Source organism: Astyanax mexicanus, chromosome 15 (genome assembly GCF_023375975.1).
Source record: "Astyanax mexicanus isolate ESR-SI-001 chromosome 15, AstMex3_surface, whole genome shotgun sequence".
Classification (NCBI taxonomy): domain Eukaryota; kingdom Metazoa; phylum Chordata; class Actinopteri; order Characiformes; family Acestrorhamphidae; genus Astyanax; species Astyanax mexicanus.
The window spans coordinates 14,236,699-14,263,063 of record NC_064422.1 but is presented as its reverse complement, the minus strand read 5'-3'; the positions used below and the strand labels follow the sequence as shown (position 1 = coordinate 14,263,063).

The 26,365-nt window shown below is 39.0% G+C and overlaps 2 protein-coding genes across 5 annotated transcripts in view; one reads left to right on the top strand and one right to left on the bottom strand.

The window, feature by feature from the left end:
- The window catches only part of sdk2b (sidekick cell adhesion molecule 2b), a 537,061-nt gene that overhangs the window by 449,871 nt on the left and 60,825 nt on the right, over nt 1-26,365 (top strand). For all 4 annotated transcript variants that reach the window (XM_049464366.1, XM_049464364.1, XM_049464365.1 and 1 more), the window contains exons 5-16: nt 4,813-4,946; nt 5,375-5,486; nt 8,445-8,635; nt 8,761-8,844; nt 10,205-10,399; nt 10,822-10,938; nt 11,065-11,232; nt 13,012-13,114; nt 21,338-21,514; nt 21,690-21,826; nt 22,836-22,983; nt 24,869-25,009. In XM_049464366.1, coding sequence (XP_049320323.1) covers nt 4,813-4,946; nt 5,375-5,486; nt 8,445-8,635; nt 8,761-8,844; nt 10,205-10,399; nt 10,822-10,938; nt 11,065-11,232; nt 13,012-13,114; nt 21,338-21,514; nt 21,690-21,826; nt 22,836-22,983; nt 24,869-25,009 — 1,707 coding nt within the window. The remainder of the gene's footprint in view (nt 1-4,812; nt 4,947-5,374; nt 5,487-8,444; nt 8,636-8,760; nt 8,845-10,204; nt 10,400-10,821; nt 10,939-11,064; nt 11,233-13,011; nt 13,115-21,337; nt 21,515-21,689; nt 21,827-22,835; nt 22,984-24,868; nt 25,010-26,365) is intronic.
- The window catches only part of rpl38 (ribosomal protein L38), an 888,922-nt gene that overhangs the window by 842,914 nt on the left and 19,643 nt on the right, over nt 1-26,365 (bottom strand). The gene's annotated exons all lie outside the window — the stretch shown is intronic.

The window sequence follows — 26,365 nt, the reverse complement described above, 5'->3', positions numbered from 1 at the left end:
ATGAACTTGTTTTCTTTGCATTATCTGAGGACTGAAAGCTCTGCGTCTTTTTTGTTATTTCAGCTATTTCTCATTTTCTGCAAAACAAAAAATGCTGTCCGTAGAATAAAGGGTTCTTAGCTTCTATTTTTTGTAGTGTGCCTTATGATGAGAGCTTGTTGACTGATAGAAACACCTCTACTATTTACTAGAAAACATTTTGCCCAAAAGACAGATGGCAAAATGGTTGAATATTGGATTTCTCAGAAAAGGGAAAAGCGGTCAATAGGACTCTATTAGCTACAGTAACCATTATGTAAAAGGAACGTCATTACAAGTAGAGCAAGACACTGGGATTTTGCCACAAGAGGGCATAAAAGTGTTTCCCCTTCCCCCCTAGAGCGTGTTGATTTTGCCTAGTTGAAAGATGGAATAATGGTTAAATAATGGATTTCTCCCAAAAAGGAAAAATGGTCAATAGGACTCAGTTAGCTACAGTGACCATTATGTCAAGGGAAAGTCATTACAAGTATATCAAGACACTTGGTCTTACCACAAGAGAGCATAACGGTGTCCCCCTCCAGCCACTGCCCTAAAAAAAGGCTCTCAGAGGCTACTTTTGGGTAGTGTACCTCATGGTGAGAGCTTGTTGACTGCAAGACATGCCTCTACGATACACTAGGAATAATGGTTAAATAATGGTTAAATAATGGATTCATATTTGTGAATTATATATGATTATTTGTTAGAAGTACAGTACAGTACAGTACTGTAGTAGCTACAAAAATCATTATTTTAATGGAAGGTCCCCACAAGTATTGCAAGACGTGTGTGTTTTTTGTGAGCGTGTGTTTATGTGCATGTGTGTATGGTTCTTCTCGTTAGTCTGTATGTTGTGCTGCTGGATTGTAAGGTTGGGGGAACCGCCAGAGATTAATTTGTACTTCGGACAGAGATGGTGTGTCCCTGCCCTTATCCATAATTCATCACACACACACACACACATGCTCACACACACTGCCACGCTGCACCGAGACACACGTGGGGTCTTCTGGAGCAGAAAGTACAATAATTCACTGTTTGGAATGTAGAGCTGAAGATAAACACTGGGAGAATATGCAAATTTGCTATGAATATTCGCCCCTGGATTTGCATTATGGTGATGAGCAGTGTGTGAGAAGTGTATTGGTGGACACCGGCCTGTTTCATATTCATTTTAATATGTATTTTACATATATAGTCTTCAATTTATTCAAATTCTTGCATTTTTGAATGTGTTATTTAATTCTTAATAAATATGGGATGAGGTGGAGTGATGGAGCTCAACCAATTTAATGATAAGTGAAGATCCACTCAAAAATTAAGAATTAAGGTGTGGATTGAGTTATGACATTTCCTTAAACACCTAATGTAAGAGTTGCAGTGATATAATCATTTTGAACACCTTTGTGATAAGCTGTAATAATAAAGTTCCTCTGATATTTTTAACTTGAGGGAAATACATCTCTCTTGACTTCTTTTGGGATGAATTGTAGTGTTGAAGGTCCATTGAACTCCTTTGGGGTGAGTTGAGATCCATTGAGCTTCATTGAACGGTAACAGTGTTCTCACGCTTTGAGCGTGTGACACACGCACCTCAGCAGAGTCCTGCAGACATAGCTAAAGCACCACCAACTCTGCCCTTTATCAACCAAAGTGCCCTTTTGAAACTTCATTTTTTTATTTATTTATATTATTATTATTATTATTATTAAGATTTTACTGAGGCCGGTTTGAAATGATCTTTTGAAAACCTGAGCGATTAAAAACGAGTGAAAACAGAATGCGGTCGCGCGCAAGGCACACTAGATGCGCTGCAGCAGCAGTTCAGATCAGCGGGTCTTCAGCACAGCCTCACGCCAACAGATAGGCTTCTTCTCCCCCGTGTCCCACCAGCCAGGTAACATACACATCAAGTAAAATCCTATCGTTTGCCCTCTAAGCCCAACGTGAAATCATTTTGTTGTGCAGTACAATGTCTCATACAGCACCAAACTACTAAGCATCTTTAGCCGACTGGTCACCAGATAAACTAGCCGCTCTAGCCCAAATCAATGAGAGATAACGTGAGGACGACCACATACAGCCCCGGTTCTGGACTGATTTGCTTGGGGGGCAGTAAAATTAAAAGTGCGCTAAAAAGTGCCCTTTTCCCCCCCTGAGCACTTGCCCCCCAAAATGTCTGCGCACGCCACTGCAACTCAGCGAGTTCACACAATCACACGCCACACATGGTATTTCTCACGCGACCCAATCCATCAGCTGTATATTGTAATGTACTCTCATTGAGCCAATCAGAATATAGATCACTCTGTTGTTTGGCAGACCTAGTCAAAGAGGGTGGAGTTTCAGCCAGAGTGTCAGCGGCACTGTAACGGCGGTAACGGCCGTACCAACAAATTTTTGAATTGTAAAGTGGAATCAATAGAAATTTGGGATCAATGTGTAATGGATTAGTTGGAATGATCGTGTTACAATGAACTCTCATTAGGATGAGTAATAGTGAGACAACTCCATTCTAGTCTTTGGGATGAGTTGAAGTGCTAAAGCTCAGTTGAACTCTTCTGGGATGAGTTTCCCTTAAAAAGCTCTTTCAAACATCTTTGAGATGAGTTGCTGTGATTGAGTTCAACATGAAGCTTAAATTTTTTTTGGGATGAGTTGTAATTGTGGAGCTCTATTGAACACTTTCAGAATGAGTTGAAGTGATAGTGCTTCATTGAAACTTTTTTGGGAGGGTTGGAGCGATAAAGCTCAGTTAAAAACTTTTTTGGGATGAGTTGCCGTGATGAAGCTCTGTTGAGTATCTTTGAGATGACTTGGAACCTTTAAGCTGGAGTGGTGAATCTCCAATGATCTCTGATGGGATGAGTTAAAGCGATGAATTTTCCGAACTTTGGGTTCGGTTCAAGCTGAAATGGTAAAGCTCTATTGAGGACCTTTGGGATGAGTTACTATGATGAAGCTGCATCCTTGCTTCTGGGATGATTAAGAGTGATGGGGCTAATTGTCAAGCATCAGTACCTGATCTCACTGGTTCTTTCATATGGCTGAATGCAATCAAAAGCTTACAGTATTCAAGATCTAAAGCCTTCCCAGAAGAAAAGAGGCTGTTTGACTGCAGTAGAACAACATTTCTGTTCTCTTAGTATTCATTCTGCAAGACCCCAACACACATTAACATTCAGAGTCCCAGAGGAACAATGAGAGAGAGAGAAAGAGAGAGAGAGAGAGAGAGAGAGAGAGAGATTTGTATGGGGTGAAACATCACAGGGTAACCAGTCGGAACCAGCAAACTGCAGTCAAATAGTCGTACATGCGCTCGTAATAAGAAAACATTGATTGTAAGTGAAGGTGGCACAGTAATTGGCACTGAGCTTGGCGGGGGGCCGAGTTGGGGGAATAGGTGGGGGGGGGGGCGCGTGGGGGACCCACCCTGCTGTTCTGAATAATAACCAGCGAAGTCAGACTGTAAACCCCCAGAGATCAAAATCACCACACAATCACCACACCACACAACCACATACACACATACACAACCACATAAACACACACACACACACACACACACACACATACACACACTGCTTCAGTACAGCAGCAAAGCTAAAGCCTTTCTATACTAAACCACACACACACACACACACACTGACACACATACAAAACCACATACACACATACACAACCACATAAACACACACACACACACACACACACACACACACATACACACACTGCTTCAGTACAGCAGCAAAGCTAAAGCCTTTCTATACTGAACCACACACACACACACACACTGACACAACATACACATATATTGATTATAGATATTAAGCAGGACATTTAAGTAGCTCCGATTACAACAAACACAAATCTGATTAGATTGACATAAATACAATACAAAAACATTTATAAATGACTCATCTTACTAATGTGCTTTAGTGCAAATATTTAAAGATATATGTAAAATGATAAACAGCTAAAAAGAAAAACACATTTTTACACACATGCGTTTTTTATAAATAATAATAAAAAATATTTAAAAAAAAAATAAAACGTGAACCACTTCTGATTATAAACTTTGATTCAGATGTCCTTCTAATTTTGACATTTGATTCTGATAATTATATTTGATTCTGATATGTGATTTTAATTCTGACATTTTATTCTGATTCTAATATTTGATTCATATTCTAATATTTGATACTGATGTGTGATTCTAATTTTGACATTTTATTCTGATATATGATTCTAATTATGACATTTGATTCTGAATCTCATATGTGATTCTAATTCTGACATTTGATTTTGATTCTTATATGTGATTCTAATTCTGAAATTTGACTCTGATTCTTATATGATTTTAATTCTGTCATTTGATTCTGATTCTTATATGTGATTCTAATTCTGACATTTGATTCTCATTCTGATTTGTGATCCTAATTCTGACGTTTGCTTCTGATTCTTATATGTAATTCTAATTCTGACATTTGATTTTGATTCTTATATGTAATTCCAATTCTGACATTTGATTCCGATTCTGATATTTAATTCAGATTCCAACCTTTAGTTTTATATTGAGATATATTTGAGACATTTTAAAATTTTGGTATTTGAAGTTTTAGATAAATGTTTGTAATGAGCTATAAATCAGAGTTTGATATTTGATTCTGAATCTGATTTTGATTCATTCTGTGTGGCTTCTGAGGTATGAACTGATTCTGATTCAGATTGATTTAATATTTTATAGTGATCATTTGAAACTGATTATGTGATAATTGATTTTGTCCTCAGTGCCATCACACTGGAGAACACGCTGGTGATTCTGTCAGCGGTGGCGCCAGACGCTGGACGATACTACGTTCAGGCTGTGAACGACAAAAACGGGGAAAACAAGACCGGCCAGCCCATCACACTGACCGTGGAGAGTAAGTGAAACAAACGCACACAAACCTTGTATCTCAATTTCTGCAGTTTTCCATTTTTTGATTTGCATCTGGAAGTTGTTATTTATTTTATGTCAGAATTTCATGTGAAATGCACCAATAGAAATGCTCCAAAAACTTTTTATCCATAATGGATCATCTAAATAAAGTGATACCTTATTTTCTTATCTTTTCCTAAAGTAATACAAGGTTTGTGTACAACATATATACCATATAAATAACATATACAGTAGGTGATAACAGATGTAGGAAACAGAGATAAAGGTGTTCCATAACATAGATAAATATGTTCCATGACATAAATAAAGGTGTTCCATATACTGTGTGTTTACCTCTCTCTTTCTCTCTCTCTCTTTCTCTCTCTCTCTCTCTCTCTCTCTCTCTCTCTCTTTCTCTCTCTCTCCCTCTAGATGTTGGTGGTCCAGCTGACCCCATTGCCCCTACCATCGTTATTCCACCCAGGAACACCAGTGTTGTTTCTGGGACGTCTGAGGTCACCATGGAGTGTGTAGCCAATGCTAGGTCAGTGATCTTTAACCTTTTACTTATCCCATAGAGACTGTGCTATAGTGCTCATCTGTGTGGAGCAGAGAATATACCCTGAGTAAATATAAAAAAACAACATTTTATGAAGGGAAAAAAACTCCAAACCAACTAAGCCCTTTACGAAAAAGTGTTTGCCCCCTATAAATTAACTGTAACTAATCAAATTTTTTGGAAAGCTGTGTTTAATTTCACTACTAACCACAACCAGGCCTGATTACGACCAGACCTGTAGAATCAAGACATCACTTAAATAGAACCTGTCTGACAACATGAAGCACATAAAAGATCTCCAAAAAACAACACATTGTGCTATGATCTGAATAAATTTAAAAACAGATGAGAAAACAAAAAAATGATTAAAAAGGATGAAAAGTCATTTCTAAAGCTTTGGGACACCAGCGAACCACAGTGAGAGCTATTATTCACAAATGGAGAAAACATGGAACACTGGTAAACCTTCCCAGGAGTGACCAGCCCACCAAAGTTACTCCAAAAGGGCATGAACAACTCATCCAGGAGGTCACAAAAGAACCCAGAACAACATTTAAAGAACTGCAGGTCTCACTCGCCTTAGTTAAGGTCAATATTAATAATTTAATAATAAGTAAGAGATTGGGTGGAAATGGTCTCCATGGGAGAGTTCCAAAGAAAAAAAATAACTGCTGACCAAAAAGAACACAACTACCCATCTCACAATTACCAACAAACTACCAATCTCAATTACTCCCAGGACTTTGGGGAAATATTCTTTGGACTCACATTACAAAAGTGGAACAGAAAAAGAACTTCATACTGAATGTAAAACATGGTGGTGGTAGGATGATGGTCTGCAGCAGCTTTGCTGCTTCAGGGACTGGACAACTTGCTGTAATAGATGGAACCAGGAGTTCTGCTCTTTATCAGACAATCCTGAAGGAGAATATCCGTCCATCTGTTTGTGACCTCAAGCTCAATCGTACTTGGGTTCTGTGGCAGGATAATGACCCAAAGCACACAAACAAGTCCACCTCTGAATGGTTTGAAAAAAAAAAACAGAGAAGTGATCCTCTCTGTATGACGCAAACCACTGCCAGAGAAGTCAAGAAGAATCAGGACTGATGACAGTTCGGCAGCTTTTGCAGCATGGAGCTTCTCTGTAACAGTTATGGTGTTTATATGTGAGTGTTTTAATGTATTTCCGTGTTCAGCTGCATTGCACTGCCGAGGTTAAAGCGTGAGGCAGCTGAGGAGCGCAGATGAGGATAATGATAGGACAGTCATTTTGCAGGTGTTGCCGAGCAGGTGAACTGCAGCCGTAATTCCGTAATTCAAATCACAGAGCCGTGGCGTTGATGCAGGCTGTGGAGAGCAGATCTAATTGATGGTGGGTGGGCTGGAGCAGGAGGGCGGGGGGCTCTGAGCTCCCACTGCACTGATCTGATTAGTAGGGGACAGCATCTGTCCAGGAACAGAAGTGCGTACACCCCTCACATTCTCCCTTCCCAGTGTCACATGACTGGAGACTGGTGCTACAAGGTCTCAGGTGTGAATGGGGAGCAGGGCTGGTAAAATTGGTGTTTTGGGTTCATTTCTCTCATACTGGCCACTGGATATTCAACTTCGCACCTCATATAAAGAAAATTCTCAGAGGATGTGAGAAACAGAAGTGTTTACAAAGATGACGTAGGCTATAAGCAGATTGCTAACACCCTAAAACTGAGAAACAGCATGGTGGCCATACACACAAACACACCCATGGTCATAGAACAGTTTTCCAGGATAGGTTCCCCAGGGTCAGCTAAAGAAGTTGAGTCCACATATAGACTAAATACAAACATAGATACAGTGCTGCCAGCATTGCTGCAGAGGTTGAAGTAATAGGAGGTCAACTTGCAGCTTGCAGGAGATCAACTGTCCCTTGCTTGCATTCAAACATGGTGTTGGTAGCATCATGGTGTGGAATTGTATGAGTGCTTTCAGCACTAGGGAGCTGAATTCAGGAACTGGGCCACAAAGCAGTTTTCAAATACTGTATGATAATGACGCCCAAACACACCTCCTAGATTCAGTTTTACTGTGATTGCACTTTCTTATTTTTACCTCTGCTAAAATAGGACAAAACGTTGGGACAGTATGGAAAAAACACAGTGTTGCTTATGTGATATTTGATAAATAAGATCATACAATAAGAACCCAAGATTTTTTAACTTTTGTCTATTCCAATTCCAAAATAGTTGGGACAGTAAAGCATTTTCCAATTCATAATGTTGCCATTCCTTCTCACAACACTAGAAACCTAAAGATATTTTTCACTGAGTGAAGTGATACCAAGTGATTAAGTGCTTCGAGCGTTATTTTGTCCCATTTTTTCTGCAAACATCGCTTAAGAAATGAGTATAAAAATATTACATTGTTCTAATATTGCATATTGTATTTTATCAGTCAGCTTTATGAGGTTGAGTGATCTGGAAGGGCATTCAGTTAACAACTGTGATGAACTTGTCGAGGGGTAATTACTTTGTTAATTTGAGAGCATCAGTTGTAAAGTTGTGAATAGCTCTATTTAAGCAATGTTCTAATCCATATTGTGGCAAAAACTACTCAACTAAGTATAGTATAGAAAAAATGACGTTAAGAAATTAAGATCAGTCAGTCCAAAAATTTAAAGTATCCTCAAGATTAGTCAAAAACCATCAGAAACGTTATGATAAAACTGGCACTCATCAAGTCGCCCCAGGAAAGGAAGACCAGAAGTTCCCTCTATTGCACAGGATAAGTTAATTAAAGTTACCAGAAAAGATAAGAGCCACTTCAATGCTTCTCAGTTCAGTGTTCTGGTTTGTTTAACAACTTTAAGTTACTACTTGATTCCTTATGTGTTCCTTCATGGTCTGGATGACTTCAGTATTCATTTTCTCTCACTCTCTCTCTCTCCCTCTCTCTCTCTCTCTCCAGGCCATTGATAAAGCTGAGTATCAGTTGGAGGAAGGATGGTGTTCCGGTTCGCTCTGGTCTGAGTGATTTTAACCGCAGGTTGACGGTTCTCAGCCCCACTGTGGGTGATTCAGGGTTCTATGAGTGTGAGGCAGAGCTGAAGAGCAGCAGTGTGCCGTCTGTTAGCGCTGGAGCATATCTGCATGTGCTGGGTACACTTAAAACACACAGACACGCACACACACATACACATTTACACTTGGAAGATTAAACAGATTTGCATTTATACATTTATCATAAGGACTGACCTCTGTGACCTCTACATCCCGTCCCTCAGAGCCCCCGCAGTTCGTGAAGGAACCAGAGAAGCACATCACCGCTGAGATGGAGAAGGTGGTGGATATTCCCTGCCAAGCACGAGGTAGGGCACTACCACCTTCACTATCATCATCATCACTGTTAACATCATTATCACCATCACTATCAGCACTATCACAACCATCAACACTGCCCTCATCATTATCATTACTGTCAACATCATTACCAACATCACTATCAGCACCATCACAACCATCAACACTGCCCTCATCATTATCATTACTGTCAACATCATTACCAACATCACTATCAGCACCATCACAACCATCAACACTGCCCTCATCATTATCATTACTGTCAACATCATTACCAACATCACCGTCACCATAACCATCACTACTATTATTGTGTACTGCATTATTACTGCATTATTATCACTACCACCACTATCACCACCACCACCAATTTCAGTCATTACAAGTACCAGTACCACTATCATCACTACCATCATTTTTATAACCTGCATGAATGTCATTTTTAGTATTGCTACCATCACTACCATTGCCACCATTATTGCCATCATTACCACTACCACCACTGTCACTGTCAACATTACTATCATTAACACCATTATCTCTATCATAACCTTTACCACCATTGACAACACCTCTTCTGTCATTATCATCACCAATACCACCTCTATCACCACCAACATTACTACCACCACCACTGTTATCACTATTTTCACCATTTCAACATTACTATCACCACCATTTTCAGTAGCATTACAATTACCATCACCATCACTATCACCACCGTCTTCACTACTGCCATTATCACTACTGCCACCACTGACATCAACACATAGACAGCTCTTTTGTCATTATCATCACCACTACCACCTCTATCAACAGCAATTTTACTGCCTCCACCACTGTTATCACTATTATCACCACTACCACCACCACAATTGTCACAATCAACATAACTATCACCACCAACATTACGATCATCCCCACTGTTATCACCACTACTACCATCATCACCTCAAATGCATCACTATCAATACTACTATCATCATTGTTTTTATCACTACCACCACTATCATCACCATCATCAATACTATCAAAACTACCATTATCACTATCATGACCACTACCACCACTATCATCACCACCATTAGAACTACTATCACTATCTTTACCACCAAATAAATTACCATTATCAAAACCATCAACATTACTATCATCATTCACCAACATGACCATCATCCACACATCACTATTACCACAACCACTATCGCTATCACCACACCTTCGGCACCACTTTCACTGTCGTAACCATTATTGTCTCAATACCATCATTGCTATCACCACCACCATCATGATCATCACCATCATCACTATCATAATTGTTAAAACTTGAATCATCATCGTCTTGTGTGTGTGTGTGTATTTCCTCAGGTGTCCCCCAGCCTGATATAGTGTGGTATAAGGATGCAGTACCTATAAATCCAGTGCGGTTGCCGCGGTATCGCGTGCTGGCCGGTGGGAGCCTGCAGGTTAACGGGCTGCTGCCGGATGATACGGGGATGTTCCAGTGTTTTGCTCGCAATGAGGCCGGAGAAGTGCAGACCAACACCTACCTCGCCGTCACCAGTGAGTTTGTGTGTGTGTGTGTGTGTGTGTGTGTGTGTGTGTGTGTGAGGGTGTGTGTGTATATGTGTGTATTTTTCTTTTTTCTAGCCTGAAAGATGCAGCTGTTACATAATAAAAAACAATTAAATATATACATTTCGTCACACACTGTGTAAAATATAAATAAAATACATATATATTTTTGGTATTTCTTGAAAATTAAGTGATATTTGAAAAGTATATAAAAATAAGTTTATTTGTCTTTCAAAACACATCAGTTTGACTTTGTGCATGATGTTATACCAACGACTGCCAAAGCTAAAATGATAATGCCAAGTCTGTTTGACGTTTCATTTTTCAGTGTATTAACAGGCCTGGATCTGCCATACATTTTATTTTGTGTGTGTGTGTGTGTGTGTGTGTGTGTGTGTGTGTTCTCTCAGGCATTGCCCCGAACATCACAGCTGGTCCGTCAGACAGTACTGTGATTGATGGAATGTCAGTTATTTTACACTGTGAGACGTCAGGAGCACCGCGGCCTGCTATCACTTGGCAGAAAGGTAAGGTCTTATACACACACACACACACACACACACATACACACATACACTGCATCTATATATACAGTACATATGTTTCCATATATCTATACTATATATAGTGTATGTGTTTCTGTGTGTGTGTAGGTGAACGCGTGTTAGCGAGCGGCTCAGTTCAGCTCCCCCGCTTCACCCTGCTGGAGTCTGGCAGTTTACTGATAAGCCCTGCCCACATTACGGATGCTGGTACCTACACCTGCATGGCCAGCAATTCCCGCGGCATTGACGAGGCATCTGCTGACCTGGTGGTTTGGGGTGAGTATATGTGTGTGTGGTGTGGTGCGCGGGGTGTGTTTGCACTATCAGTATCAAAATAAACATTGGTAACAACCAGTAGGTAATCTCTGGAATAGATAATGATCATTGGGTAATCTTTTGAATGGATAATTATCAGTGCCTAATCTCTGGAATAGATAATGATCAGTGGGTAATCTCTGGAATATATAATAACCAGTGGGTGATCTCTGGAACAGATAATGATCAGTGGGTAATCTCTGGAATATATAATAACCAGTGGGTGATCTCTGGAATAGATAATGATCAGTGGGTAATCTCTGGAATAGATAATGATCAGTGGGTAATCTCTGGAATATATAATAACCAGTGGGTGATCTCTGGAATAGATAATGATCAGTGGGTAATCTCTGGAATATATAATAACCAGTGGGTGATCTCTGGAATAGATAATGATCAGTGGGTAATCTCTGGAATAGATAATGATCAGTGGGTAATCTCTGGAATAGATAATGATCAGTGGGTAATCTCTGGAATATATAATAACCAGTGGGTGATCTCTGGAATAGATAATGGTCAGTGGGTAATCTCTGGAATAGATCATGATCAGTGGGTAATCTCTGGAATATATAATAACCAGTGGGTGATCTCTGGAATAGATAATGATCAGTGGGTAATCTCTGGAATAGATAATGATCAGTGGATAATCTCTGGAAAAGATGATACTCAGTGGGTAATCTTTGGAATGGATACTTACCAGTGGACAATCTCTGGAATGGATAATGGCCAATGAGTAGTCTCTGGAATAGATCATGATCAGTGGGTAATCTCTGGAAAGGATAATAACCAGTGAGTAATCTTTGGAATAGATAATGGTCAGTGGGTAATCTTTGGAATGGATAATTACCAGTGGGTAATCTTTTGAGTGGATAATATTCAGTGGACAATCTCTGGAATGGATAATGGCCAATGATTAGTCTCTGGAATAGATCATGATCAGTGGGTGATCTTTTGAGTGGTATAATATTCAGTGGGTAATCTCTGGAATAGATAATGATCAGTGGGTAATCTCTGTTATAGATAATGCTCAATGGGTCATCTCTGAAATGGATAAAAAGCCATTGGGTAATCTATGGAATATATAATGATCAGTGAGTAATCTCTGGAATATATATTTTTTTATCCATTTTATCTAAAATGGATAAAAAAAAATAAAATAGAATTCTTGAAATAAACAACAATGATTGAGTCATCTCCTGAATAGCTATTAACCATAGGGGAATTATGAACAGATAATGAACAGAATGTTATCTATAGGTATATAATAGGTAATAACCAGATGATAATCAGTGGAATAGATTATGTCCGATTGTTAATCCCTTGAATAGGAGTTAATCAGATGGTAATCTGTAGAACAGGATAGACCAGAGGGTGCATTATGCCATATGTGTTGGGTATGCTATTGGTGATGCCCAGAGGATACGCTATAGAATTGATAATGGCCAGAAGGTGAATTCCTGGACTGTATCATGTCCAGAGGGTAAACTGTGAAATAGGCGATATTTGGAGGGCACTCTGTAGAATTATTAATGTCCAGAGGGTATTCTGTAGAATAGGTAATGTCCGGAATGCGCTCTGTAGAATAGGTAATGTCCAGAGGGTCCTCTGTAGAATAGGTAATGTCCAGTGGCTACTCCTTAGAATATGCAATTACCAGAGGGTCACTTCTGAAACAGATGATGACCAGAAGCTCTATCTCTCTCTCTCTTCCTCTCTCTCTCTCTCTCTCTCTCTCTGCAGCTCGTACTCGGATCACCACTCCTCCTCAGGATCAGAGTGTTATTAAGGGAACCAAAGCCACACTGACTTGTGGAGTGACCCATGACCCCAGTGTGAGCGTGAGGTAGGTCCAGAAGTTCAACAAAACTGACAGTACACTAATAGATAGAAATGTGTGACTCAAGACTGCAATTGTTTTATTGGTTTATTGTTGTTTTTATTGGTTTAACATTTTTGTTCTTACCTTGTCAATAAGTAAATTACTTATGTATGGTAGTGGACATCACCGCTGCCTTCACCAGCAGACTGGGGTTTGATTGCCTGATAGAAGAATCCTTTTTCAGATATTGAAGTTCCTGGAAATATTTGGACTTTTGCTTGCATGGATGCCTGATGTTGATAGTCTCATGAGCGCAGCTGGGTCCCCTGCGGTTGGCATCTTGGCTGGGTGACATTGACTAAGTTTGAAAGTCAAAGGAAAAAATAATGTCCTATGTCTCACAGCAGTTTGCAACTGAACAACTATTAGATTGGAGCCTACAGTGAAGTCTGAATTGGTTAAATCAGATACAGTTACTGTGAATGGGAAAAGGTCTAGAATGCCAGGGAGTCATATTATGGCTGGTTCAACAGTCATCCAAGCCACAATGTGGATTAACTACAGTAGCAAAATACACCAGTGCCCCAAAAACACTAGGTGTCCCTCAATTGGCTGGTCGATTGACCCTCCAAAACACAATGCATGGTTGTTCCAGCACCCATCCCAGTGAGCATTTGGGCCGTAATGTAGACTCGCTCCAATGGGGGGTCCAGCAGTCCACCAAACCTAAATCCTCTGAGCCATGTCTTAAAATTGTTCACGGGCCACCCATCAATCCTCTGAGACACAATCTAGACTTGCTTACTGGCAGTGGCGGACTTAGCAATTTGGGGGCTCAAGGCGAATTTAGCTAGGGGGCCCATCAACATTAATATGCGAAAAATAAGTTTCAGATATAACACCATTGTATGTCAAAATGGAAAATATTTATTTAAAAAAATAGTTAAAAAAGAAAATTGAAGCTTTCAATGCTAATTGTACTTTTTATATTTTCAATTAATAAACATATCTTTAAATAAAATATACATCCGAATGCCAAAAAAAAGTAAAGCAGTGTGACTGAGAGCATTTGTGTGAGTCAATCAGTCATTTTTATCTAGAATTGTAACTGAACTTAATGATAAAGAATAATTATCAATCACATCAAAATGTACAGTGAAAATATGAGAGGAGGCAGAGTTTGTGTGAGGGTGTTTGATCAATAAAATACTAAAAATATTTAAAATGAATAAAAAATAATGAATATAAAATACAAACTCATTTAAAACACAATCAAAATCTATAGATAGATATATATAGATATATCTAGTGAGCAGAATAATATCAGTTTCAGTTAGTTTCAGCTTCAAATAATTGAAACAGCTCCCCAAAACCTCAACCTATCCTTCATATTTGACAATTTTTGATTAACTTTACAGGTCCTCACTCATCTTCATTTATTAAACTAAAATGAGTTTTCAAATTATTTCTAGCCTCGCGCTGAATTCAGCTCTGCGCTGCGGAAGAGAGAGAGAGAGAGAGAGAGAGCGCACTTTCCTTGTGACTGACGCTAAACTGTTTGATCCAGCTGTTATATTATACTATATCAATACCATTTTAACGTTTTTCGTTTCTATGTTTTGAAATTCGTTAGATTATATTTTTGTCAACATTTTGGGTTTATTTTCGTTTGTTATTTTTCTAAAAATAATAGAATTTACCCTACCTACACAACCCTAGTACGGCACCTCCTAGTCCCCCTCCTCCACCAAAACATTCGGGTCCGGTGGTGCTGACACACTAAAAAAGCTTATCAGTTTTGGAAGAGCATCTGTTTTTAGTTTTGCCTCTTCCTTCTTTTTTCTTTTTGTAGGGCCACTTGGGTAGTGGCGCTTCATGGCTTCGCTCACAACACACACGTAATTTCACCTTAATTCCGTCTTTCAAAAGCAGCGCATTCGCGGTTCACTGGCATGGATGGAATATTCCATTTTAACGGGAAAGAGAGGGTGTGGACGGAATCTGAATTCCTTTGTAATTTATTGTGTTGTCTTTGTTTCCATTTTAAACATACAAGAATCACCATTTATGAACGCACTATCTGTAAAATTACTGTCCAAAGGGCCCCAATTACCAGCTGTAGGTCTATGGGAAGTTTGCAGCTAGTCAGGGGCCCCTACAGTGGGCTGCAGTGGGAGGGGCCCAAGGCAGTTGCCTAGCAATGGCTCTATGCAAAGACCGCCTCTGCTTACTGGTCCACCTAGCAATCTGATTAGTCTAAATTAGGGTCACTCACTGGCTCACCCAGCAATCCTCTGAGACAAAACCTGGAGTTGCTCACCGGCCCACCCAGCAATCCTCTGAGCCATGACTTAGAGTTGCTTACAGGTCCACCTAGCAATACAATGAGTCTATTAAGTGATCTATTAAGCCCAAGTTCACTGTTTCTACACTATAACTGCATTTCAATGGCTTATATTTGTACTTATCTTAAGGATAACAAAGTGGAATGCAGTCATATTTGTGTGTCTAAAAACTCAACTTTTGGCTTATTTTACCACTTGTTTCTACAGTAAAAGTTTGTAAAATTGGTGCACTATTTTAGTATGTTAGTAAAATTCTGCTCATAGCAGAGTTTTCTGTGGCTGTCAGCTGCGGCACAACTTCAGCTAACAGCTATTTTTAAGTGTTTCCTTAAATTCTAAAACTTTTCTAAAAGTGGCTTAAAACATGTTTAAATACAGTGTATCAGTCTAATGGGATTAAATTGGCAAAACATTTTTTTCTATATTTGGGCAGTCACAGTCTATTAGTGAACTTATCAGGTACTTTTTTGTTCTTATTAAATTGTATATATATGTATAATATCTCAGTTTTGGCTGTTGAGCAGCTGTGTCTGAGAACAGCAGTGTGAAAATCGGGTGAAACTCGACAGAAGCAGCAGCAGCAGCAAATTTAGTGCCAAGAATTAACATCACAACATGGTGTACAAGACTGCACTCACAAGCTGACGAGACAGATATCTCTCTCTCTCTCTCTCTCTTTCTCTCTCGCGTCTCTCTCTCCCGAACACCTGCTCGGGCTGTTGGCTGATTTCATGAAGAACAGGTGATGGAACGGCGGAGTAATTGAGTTGGATGGCAGCAGTAATTTGGAGCAGCAGTTAATGGATTTTCAGGGCGGTGAAAATCTGGACCAGTTAATCACACCAGGCACGGTGCAAGTGTATCTGGACTGGGTTTCCACGAGTACGTTACTGTGGTGTTTAGCGTGGTTTTATTGCTGTGGTCTGTTAGGGTTCTGTAATGTTCTGTAATGGGATAAGTAATGGTATTAAACACTGAAAAAAGATACTTTATACTGGGGCTGGGAGGTTAATCGATTAATCAAGTTACTGTTTTAATGGGATTTTCAAAATAGGATCATTGAGATTGTAAATCTTTAGAAACATAAGCTTTCAGAGGGAATCTCAGTAGATAGACATTTGGTTCTGTCAGAAACCTGTAAAAAACTCTTTAATGTGGCAGCGATTTTTATAGTCTCCACTTTTTCACATTAACTAAATAAAATGATGTTTGCTGCATGTAAAAAAATAATAAAATAATAATAAATAAATATATGAAAGGTACCACTTTAAAATAAGACTACCTTTATAAAGGGTTTATAAATGGTTTACAATTAGTTTATTAATGGTTACTAATTAGGTTGTAAATGCCTTAAAAATAATTAATACTCAGTTATGTGGCTGTGGGTTCACTATTTAGCAAACAACAGGTCTACGTATGTGTTATAAATGATTATTAATGATTTTTAAGGCATTTACAACCTATTTAGTAACCATTAATAAACTAAACCATTTATAAACTCTTTATAAAGGTAGTCTTATTTTAAAGTGGTACCAGTTGTTATGTAAAAACTAGAAATCTAAACTGTAATCAAGAGTCACTCATATATTTAAAGAACAGATTTAAAAAGTTGTAAAAAAAAAATATCAGATTAATCACAACAATATTCTGTGATTAACTGTGATTAATCGCACTTGTTCTTCTTAAGACTTTTTAAATATTTTTTATAGTGGATATTTAAATTTAAATAAAAGAATGTATGTAAGAAATGTAAAATGCAATGCTATTTATATCAGTGTTGTCAATTAAAATAATATTAAATACTTTTATGTTTGAGTGGAGATAAACCCATAAAGAATGCATGATAAATTGGATAGAGGAAACATTTTTACTTTATTGTAAACATCTCAGCTTGGTTGTAAGGATTTCTGGATTAGAACTTAATTAGCTGAGTATAAAAGTTCATTTTCACACAGTTTGTTTAGTTGTAGCGTTTTCTCCCTCTGTTTGGTTTGGTTTCACACAGGCATAAACCTAAACGCACCAAAATGTGCACCAGTAAACCACGTAGACACATTGTCTCTTCTGATTGGTCAGAGCTGTCTGGTGCGGTAGCAATAAAAAGTAACTATAGCAAGAAAATTGTGTGTTACAGCGCATATATCTGTGCAGTGTGAAGCTGTTTCAAAACAGAACGCTAAGTATTTGCAGCTGCGCTTTTTTAAACACAGTGTTTTCAGTGGGACTGCAGAGCAGATGTATTTAATGGTGTCACACTGCTGCAAGCAGTGAGCGCTGGACATAGCGCTGTTTAGTGTGTAAACAGCATGGAGCAGCAGAGACAGCGTTTGTTCATAGCAGTATATTAACTGGCTAATATATCAGATTAAATTAGACCTTATTAGCAGTTTAGCTCAATTAAAAAGTAGTATATTTTATAGCTGGGTCAGATCGAGACCAGAACACGTTCACACCACAATCAAACCGCTCCAAAAAAAAAAAATAGTGCGTTACTTATTGCAAATAAATCGCATGTATTAAAGCTTTAAAGGACCACAATGTAACTAATTTTCAGTAGTAAATGATAAAATGATCAGGATGTATCATCAGATATTAAGGAAACATGTTGAGTGAAAGCACTGGCAGCTCTTGTCAGCAGGGCTTCAGCAGTACGTTCCTATTTTAAATGTGAAGGCCGTCCCGGGTTTTGTGTTTGTTTTGTCCTCTGACTCCTCCTGCTGCTCGTTCCCCAACACTAACTCCACCCCCGAGGTTGCCAGTGCGTAACACTACACTACAGCGATCGCTGCTGAAGCAAAGGAGCTTAGCTAGCAGAGCTGGTTCAGTTAAACCTCAGCTGCTACACAGTTTAAAAAGCCTCAGCCTGTCTCAAAATGCTCAGTGACCAAAGCAGGAATATAACAAGAGTGAATATTGGCAGTGAGTTCGAACGGTGGAGACTTAGAGCTCAAAAAGACTCCAAGACTGACCCAGATCTGCTACTTTTCTCCTGAACAGATAAGCTAACTGGCTAGCTAGCTCAGTCAGGTAATTTCGCGGAGCCGCAGTCCGGCACACCGCGGAGCTCGCTCGGTCCGGCACATCGCGGAGCTTTAGCTCTCCCTTGGGTAACATACAGTCAATATAACGCTAGATATGGGTTTTAGAAGAGTTTAGAATTGCTGTATTTCTCCTCTCCTCTCACTCGTACTCTTAAGATCTCCGCCTCTCCTACTAGTCTTAACGTTGTGTAGATTCAGCCTCCTGAATCTGGCAACCCAAATAAGTTTCGTGGCTGGGGAGCGGTGGGCGGAGCAGACTACTCTCTGTGGTGTTTTGAAATTAGACTGCTGTAGCCATTTCACACACTCGCTCTTAGGTCCTACATAATGCACCTTTAACTTTGACAGCCCTATTTTTTTTTAAATATCGCCCAGCCATATGTTGTACCAGCCTAGTCAAAATATTTAAATTTGTTACACCGAAATATAGATTTTTTTCTTAAACAACCACGTCTCCCAACCCACCACTTTACCCTCTCTAGCACGTCTCCCTAACCAACACTTTACCCAACCTTTTTATTTATTTTTTTTTTTTTTTGCAGTTTTTTTTTAATGTTTGCCATAGCACAAATAGCACAAACAACAACTGCAGCAAGTTCATGCTGCTCCATGTTGGCGTGATTCATGGGCATGGTGGTGCGAGTGGTCAAGAATCTGGTGATGTAGTGTATCATGTCTAGTCGTGTAGTTTGTGCTTTATTTATATTGGTTCAGATTCTATAAAAATCTGCAAAAAACATTCATGCTGTGTAATATGTCCAGTCTGTTTACAGTCTACTCCGACTTTAAAAGTTGTGTAGTGCATCCAAGTCTTAAGACACAGCAGCAGTGCTGCTGAAGATTAAAGATCTAGTGAATAATCTGATCTCTAGATGTTGTAATACTCCCATAGGTTACTGAATAATTCCATAAGAATCCAAATTCACACTGTATTGCAGTGCCAATGGAGTCAGTTGGAATTTGCCTAAGTGGGCTCACAGAAGACAGTCTGACGACTGGGAGTGATAAACTGGGGCCAGTGTACATGAGGCATGCTCTCAGACGTGACAACGTGATAGTTAAAGTGCTCTGCAGACACGAAACAAAACAACCATTCATAATAGATGGAACTACTGTACAGAGCGTCGGTGTTTGAACCCTATTACAGTAAGTGCTGCCAAGACCCAGGGAGCTTCTGGCTTCTGTAGCCCTGAGTCTTCTCCCAGTTGTGAGGAGGGTCAACAGCAATTCTGACTGGGCGCTCTGGGACTTTTACAATACTGTATCTAGTGCCTGTTCCACACTATAGGATAATCTGGTTGATTTTAAGACCGATTTGCTTTTTTCTTTTCCCAACAGTCCTAGAAACTTCAGAGATTTCAGGGTGATAATAAATGATCTTGCGAGATGATCCGATTTTTTTTCTGCTGATCTTTTTCTACAGTAGTCGGAGTCGCCCTGAATGTGAATCCTAAATTTGAGCTGTTTAATGTTTTTTTTTTAATGCATTGTATGAAGGAACACATAATGAATCATGTGGTAACTTTAAAAAAGCATTAAATAAAATACTCTGTGGCTCTTATCTGGGGTGCTGTTAATTTGCGCTTTCTGAGGCTGGTAACTCTAAAGAACTTATCCTGTGCAACAGAAGATACTCTTGCTCTTCCTTTCCTGTGGCAGTCCTGATGAGTGCCAGTTTCGTCTAAAAGTTATTGGTGGTCTTAGTAACTGCACTTGAGGATACTTTCAAAGTTCTTGAAATGTTTGGTATTATCGCGTTTCTCGCACTATAATGCGCACTATATTGCAAGGTGCACTATCAATGAACGTCTATTTTATTATTTTATTCTTTTTTTAATGCGCACCAGATGAGGCGCATTTTAAGAGACACTATTTTAAGGAACTTTAAATTCAGCAGGTCTCACCGCTGGGTGGTGGTGGTGGGGGGTAGCTGACTAAGTTAAGTAAAGCTAAGCTAAGTAAACAAAACTGTAATAAAAAAAGACTTACTTTTAAAGTTAAACGAGCGCTGTAAATGTAAATCTACACAGATTTTTCTCCTGAAAACTGGTTATTTTAGTGAGTAAAGCACTTCCATTTGTTTACAGTAATCTTAAATTCCCAAATTTCTCCAGCACTAAGGCTGGAGCATTAGCTTTAAAGGCTAACCAGACAGCACTACTCTGAGTAACCAGCCAGGGTGATATTAGCTAGCGGTTCATCCCATGTAGCTTGTTTTAACATGATAAATGCGCAGATTACAGTCCAATATACTCACCTCTGAACAGCGAAACCGCTAGCACCGTTAGCGGCTAATGCTAATGCTAGTCTAGCCCCAATGCTGGGAACTAAACTGAAACTCCTGTATAATGCTGAACTTCAGTGGAGTGGCGTTACTGCTCCTTACAACCTGACTGGTAAAATTCATACATAAGGTGCACCAGATTATAAAGACCACTGACAATTTTTGGGAAAATTAAAGGGTTTAAAGTGCGCCTTATAGTGACAAAAATAGGGTAACTGGCCTTCATAGTTGAGTACGTAGTTCTTGTATCCATAATATGGATTAGGACATTACTCAAATAGAGCTTTTCACTGTATACCAACTTAACTTTGGTATACAGTCATCCTAAACAAGAGCAATGTGAAGAATTTAAAATATAAATCATATTCTGTTTTGTTTAATCCTTTTTTTTACGATGTAACTTACTTCCTAGTTTTCATGACTTTAGTATTAATTCAAATAATGAAAAAACACTGAGTTTAAGGTGTGTCCAAACTTTGGCTGGTACTGTACGTTTTATATGTATTTTAAACCTGTAGAGTCATACCAAATCTTTATACTGTGACCTACTTAAGGATTGGATATGTTGTGTGTTTAGGTTCGTATGGGAGAAGGATGGACAGGTGATGAATCCAAAGTCATCGCCACGGTTACGGCTGGACGGTAACGGAACGCTGCATATTTCCCAGACATGGTCAGGTGACATTGGGACCTACACCTGCAGAGTAACCTCAGTGGGAGGAAATGACTCCCGCTCTGCACACCTGAGAGTCAGGTACACCCGCCTTCATCAGCTCTGACTCCTCCCACTTGCCTATATCACAATACTTATATTTAGAGTGATATTTACCCTAATGAGAGACTGTGGCTCCAACTCCCTTATGATATTTATTGATTTATTTTGATAATAGATTATTGTTTAATTGTTTATTATGATGTGTTTTATACAGGCAGCTGCCGCATGCTCCAGAGAACCCGAGTGCAGTTCTGAGCTCCACAGAAAAGAGGTCGATTAACCTGACCTGGGCCAAACCATTTGATGGGAACAGCCCGCTGATCCGTTACATGCTGGAGGTGTCTGAGAACAGTGAGTGTTTATGGGCTAATTTATCTGTTCTAATGTATAGGAGTGTTTATTGAGGTTGTTTATGGGCTAGTATCTCATATTCTAATGTATATGAGTGTTTACTAAGAGTGTTTATGGGCTAATGTATCATATTCTAATGTACTGGAGTGTTTATTAATGGTACTTACAAACTAATAACTCATATTCTAGTATATATGGGTGTTTACTAAGAGTGTTCATAGACTAATATCTCATATTCTAGTGTATAGGAGTGTTTAATAAGAGTGTTCATAGACTAATATCTCCTATTCTAGTGTATAGGAGTGTTTATAGAGAGTGTTTATGTGCTAATATCTTCTATTCTACTGTATTGGAGTGTTTATTGATGGTGCTTATAGACTAATATCTCCTATTCAAATGTATAGAAGTGTTTATTGAGAGTGTTTATGGGCTAATATCTCCTATTCTAGTGTATAGGGGTGTTTATTGAGGATGTTCATAGACTAATATATCATATTCTAGTGTATGGAAGTGTTTATTGAGTGTGTTTATGGGCTAATATCTCCTATTCTAGGTTATATGAGTGTTTAATAAGAGTGTTCATAGACTAATATCTCCTATTCTAGTGTAAAGGAGTGTTTATTGATGTGCTTGTAGACTAATATCTCCTATTCTAGTGTATAGGAGTGTTTAATAAGGGGGCTTATAGACTAATATCTCATATTCTAGTAAATATGAGTGTTTAATGAGAGTGTTTATGGGCTAATATCTCATATTCTAGTGTAAAAGAGTGTTTATTGATGATAATTATAGACTAATATCTCCTATACTAGTGTATATGAGTGTTTAATAAGAGTGTATATGGGTAATACCTCTTATTCTAGCCTATAGAAGTGTTTATTGACTAATATCTCATATTCTAGTGTATAGGAGTGTTTATTGAGGGTGTTTATGAGCTAATATCTCCTATTCTACTGTATATGAATGTTTATGAGCTAATAACTCATGTATTATGTGTATTTGTGTTCAGATGCTCCGTGGATGATTCTGTTGGCTAATATTGAGCCAGAATCCACAGCGGTGACGGTGAGTGGACTGATCCCGGCGAGGTCCTACCAGTTCCGCCTGTGTGCTGTAAACAACGTGGGGAAAGGACCATTCAGCAAGGAGACAGAACGGTGAGGGTCACACACACACACACACATGCTTAAGTGTGCCTTTCTTAGGAGGTATGGCATTGTATTGCCATGCAAGCTTGGCATACAGTGATTAGAAAATTATAAGGGATAAGAACATTTCACATGGTCTAAATTTGAGATTTATACTAATATTTTTTAAAGCTTTACATTTTTAAGTACAGACAGTTTTTTTTTCAAAGTAAAGGTTTATCCATATTTTTACTAAACATTTTTTTTTCAGATATTTCCAGAATATTTTCACCATTCTCCACAATAATCCAACAAAACATCATCATCAAAAAAAAAAAAAAACACATAGCTTATTATCAAAAATCATCAGTGTCTTTTAATCCCGTGAGCCTTATGTATGAGTTTTACCAGTCAGGTTATAAGGAGTATTAAAGCGAAATTTTAAATTGGAGTAGCATTAGCGTTAGCTGCTAATGCTAATGCTCCAGCATTAGTGCCAAAGAAAGGAATCTAAGCTTACAGTAAATAAACAGAAGTGCTTTACTCACCCAAATAAACAGTTTACAGAAGATAAATCTGTGTAGATTAACATCCAGCACTTGTTTGACTTTTAAAAAAAGTTTTTTTTTATTACAGTTTTGTTTACTTAGCTTAGCTTTACTTAACTTAGTTAGCTACCCCCATCACCACCCAGCGGTGAGACCTGCTAAATTGGAAGTTCCTTAGTCCTAGTCTCTCTTAAAATGCACCTTATAATCCAGCACTAATCCAAACACTTGCTCCCCACAGTAAAATGTGGTGGAGGTTCATCATGCTGTGGGGCTGTGTGATCAGTGCAGGTACTGGGAATCTTGTTAAAGTTGAGGGTTTCATGGATTTCAGTCAATATCAGCAGATTCTTGAGAACAATGTTCAAGAATCAGTCAGAAAGTTGAAGTTGTGCCAGGGCTGGATATTTCAACAAGACAACGACCCTAAACACTAAACACTGCTCACAATCTACTAAAGCATTCATGCAGAGGAACAAGTACAACGTTCTGGAATGATCATCTCAGTCCTCAGACCTGAATATTATTGAAAATCTGTGGTGTGATTTAAAGCGGGCTGTTCATGATCAGAAACCTGAATAAAACCTGACTGAACTGGAGATGTTCTGTAAAGAAGAATGATCCAAAATACCTTCAACCAGAAGCCAGACTCTCATTGGAAGCTGTAGGAAGAGTTTAGAGGCTGTTATTTCTGCAAAAGGAGGATCTACTAAATATTGATGTATTTTTTTTGTTTAGGTGCTCAAATTTATGCACCTGACTAATTTTGTTTTAAAGAATTATTGCAGACTTTCTGTAAATCTTATAAACTTCATTTCACTTCTCAAATATCACTGTGTTCATCTTCTTTATGATATATTTGACTGAAATTGCTGATCCGAACAACCAATGATTTATAAAGGAATCTTTATCGTTATACCACTGTAATTGAAACAGCTTAATATATTAGGATGTATCAAGTCCTGTAATTAATTATATCATTTAGATTTTTCAGTTTACTCCTGTTTTCCGCTCCTCTATGGTGTTGTGTCGTTTGGTAGTCAGCAGTGTGCTCGAATAACAACCTTCAATAACGACCTTGAATAACGACCTCCAGGTTTAAGCCTTTTCCCCCTGTGAAAACATTGTGTGTTATTTATGTATTTATGAGACAGATTGTCTGGACGGTAGTGAAGTCTCAGATGTCAGTAGTGAGTGTGTGAATATTGATGAGTAAATGCTAACAGCAGGTGAACACTCGTGAACAGTTCACTGATGTAGTATTGCAGTATGTGGACAGGTCAGGAGGCTGAAGTGCCTGATGAAGGTCAGAGCAGAGCTCTCTGGACACTAAAGCTAAACTCTCTCTCTCTCTCTATGTCTCTCAGGGTCTCTCTCCCAGAGGAACCCCCCAGTGCCCCCCCTCAGAATGTCATTGCCAGTGGCCGAACCAACTCCTCCATCATGATCCAGTGGCAGCCTCCCCCTGAGAGCCAGCAGAACGGCGTGCTCCGAGGATACGTCATCCGGTCAGTCCCTGCGGCGCTCGCTACTGCATCACACTGTACCTCACACTTGCACACCACTGCCTGCAAACCAGCTGGAGTTAACTCTACACCATGCGTTTCTGCTCTAGTGTTGATTTAATATCAGTTTTACATACATTTACTGGTATTTACTGCAGTGGAGTTAAAGTAAAGTACAGTCTACTGTACTTTAGACTGTAGAGGGAGCCCAAGATCAAAAAATACCAATTACCACACATTTGTCCTAAAAACACCAGTATTATCAAACAAACACCTCACCCATCATCATTTATCTTAATGAGACACCATCATTCAACAACAAACACAAACATCTTTAGCACCAAACTGTTATAGGTAATTTCTCACCAAACACCATCCTTTTCCACCAAACACCATTCTTCTTAAATAAACACCAATATTCTCCAACAAACAGCTTCATTCTTCAACAAAAACATAAACCAACATTCTTGCAAGTGCCACTATTCTTCAGATACTATTACTGTCCACAAAAGATCAGTATTCTCTATCAAAATGCCTTTGTTCTTTACAGATCACCCACGATATTCAACCAAACGCCATAATTCTCCAGTCAAACACCAGCATTCTCCTACTAAATGCCTTAATTTTCCAACAAACACCATGATTTTACAACCTAACATCAGCATTCTGACAGCTTCAGACTCCAGCCAAATTCCTCATTCTCCAGCCAAATGCCTTAATTCTTCGCCAAACACCAATATTCCCCACCAAACATAGACCAACATTCTGCAAGTGCCACTATTTTTCAGGCAACACCAACAGTGTTCACAAAACACCATTATCTTCAACCAGACACCAATATTCTCTCACTATCACTGTCCACGAAATATCAATATTCTCCTTCCAAATGCCTTTGTTCTCCACTTAACACCAACAACAATTAAACAAACAACATAATTCTCCTGTCAAACACCAATTTGCTAGTATTGACCCACGCCCTTGACTGGGCAGAGAAGAAGAAAGAGGGGGAGCGACTAGTATTTGGGATGGAGTTCGGGGCAGCTTCGCTGTAAAGCGTGAAGCCGAAGCCCCCCCTCTCATGAAGAGAAACATGAGAAGAGAATAAAATTAAAGAAGGAGGAAGATGGGGAGGAGGTGGGTGCGAGGTTTGTTCAATGAGTAGGTAGAGAGGAAGTGACGGTTTAAATAGGGATGGAAGTGGGAGGAGTGAGGGCGTGGATCACTCCCAAAACTTAGTTATGACACATAACTCCACTATTTATCACCAAACACCACAATTATCCAGCCAAACACAGCATACTACAGCCCAAAACCTTCACTCTCTGCAAAACACCAGCATTCTCCATTCAAAAACCTTCA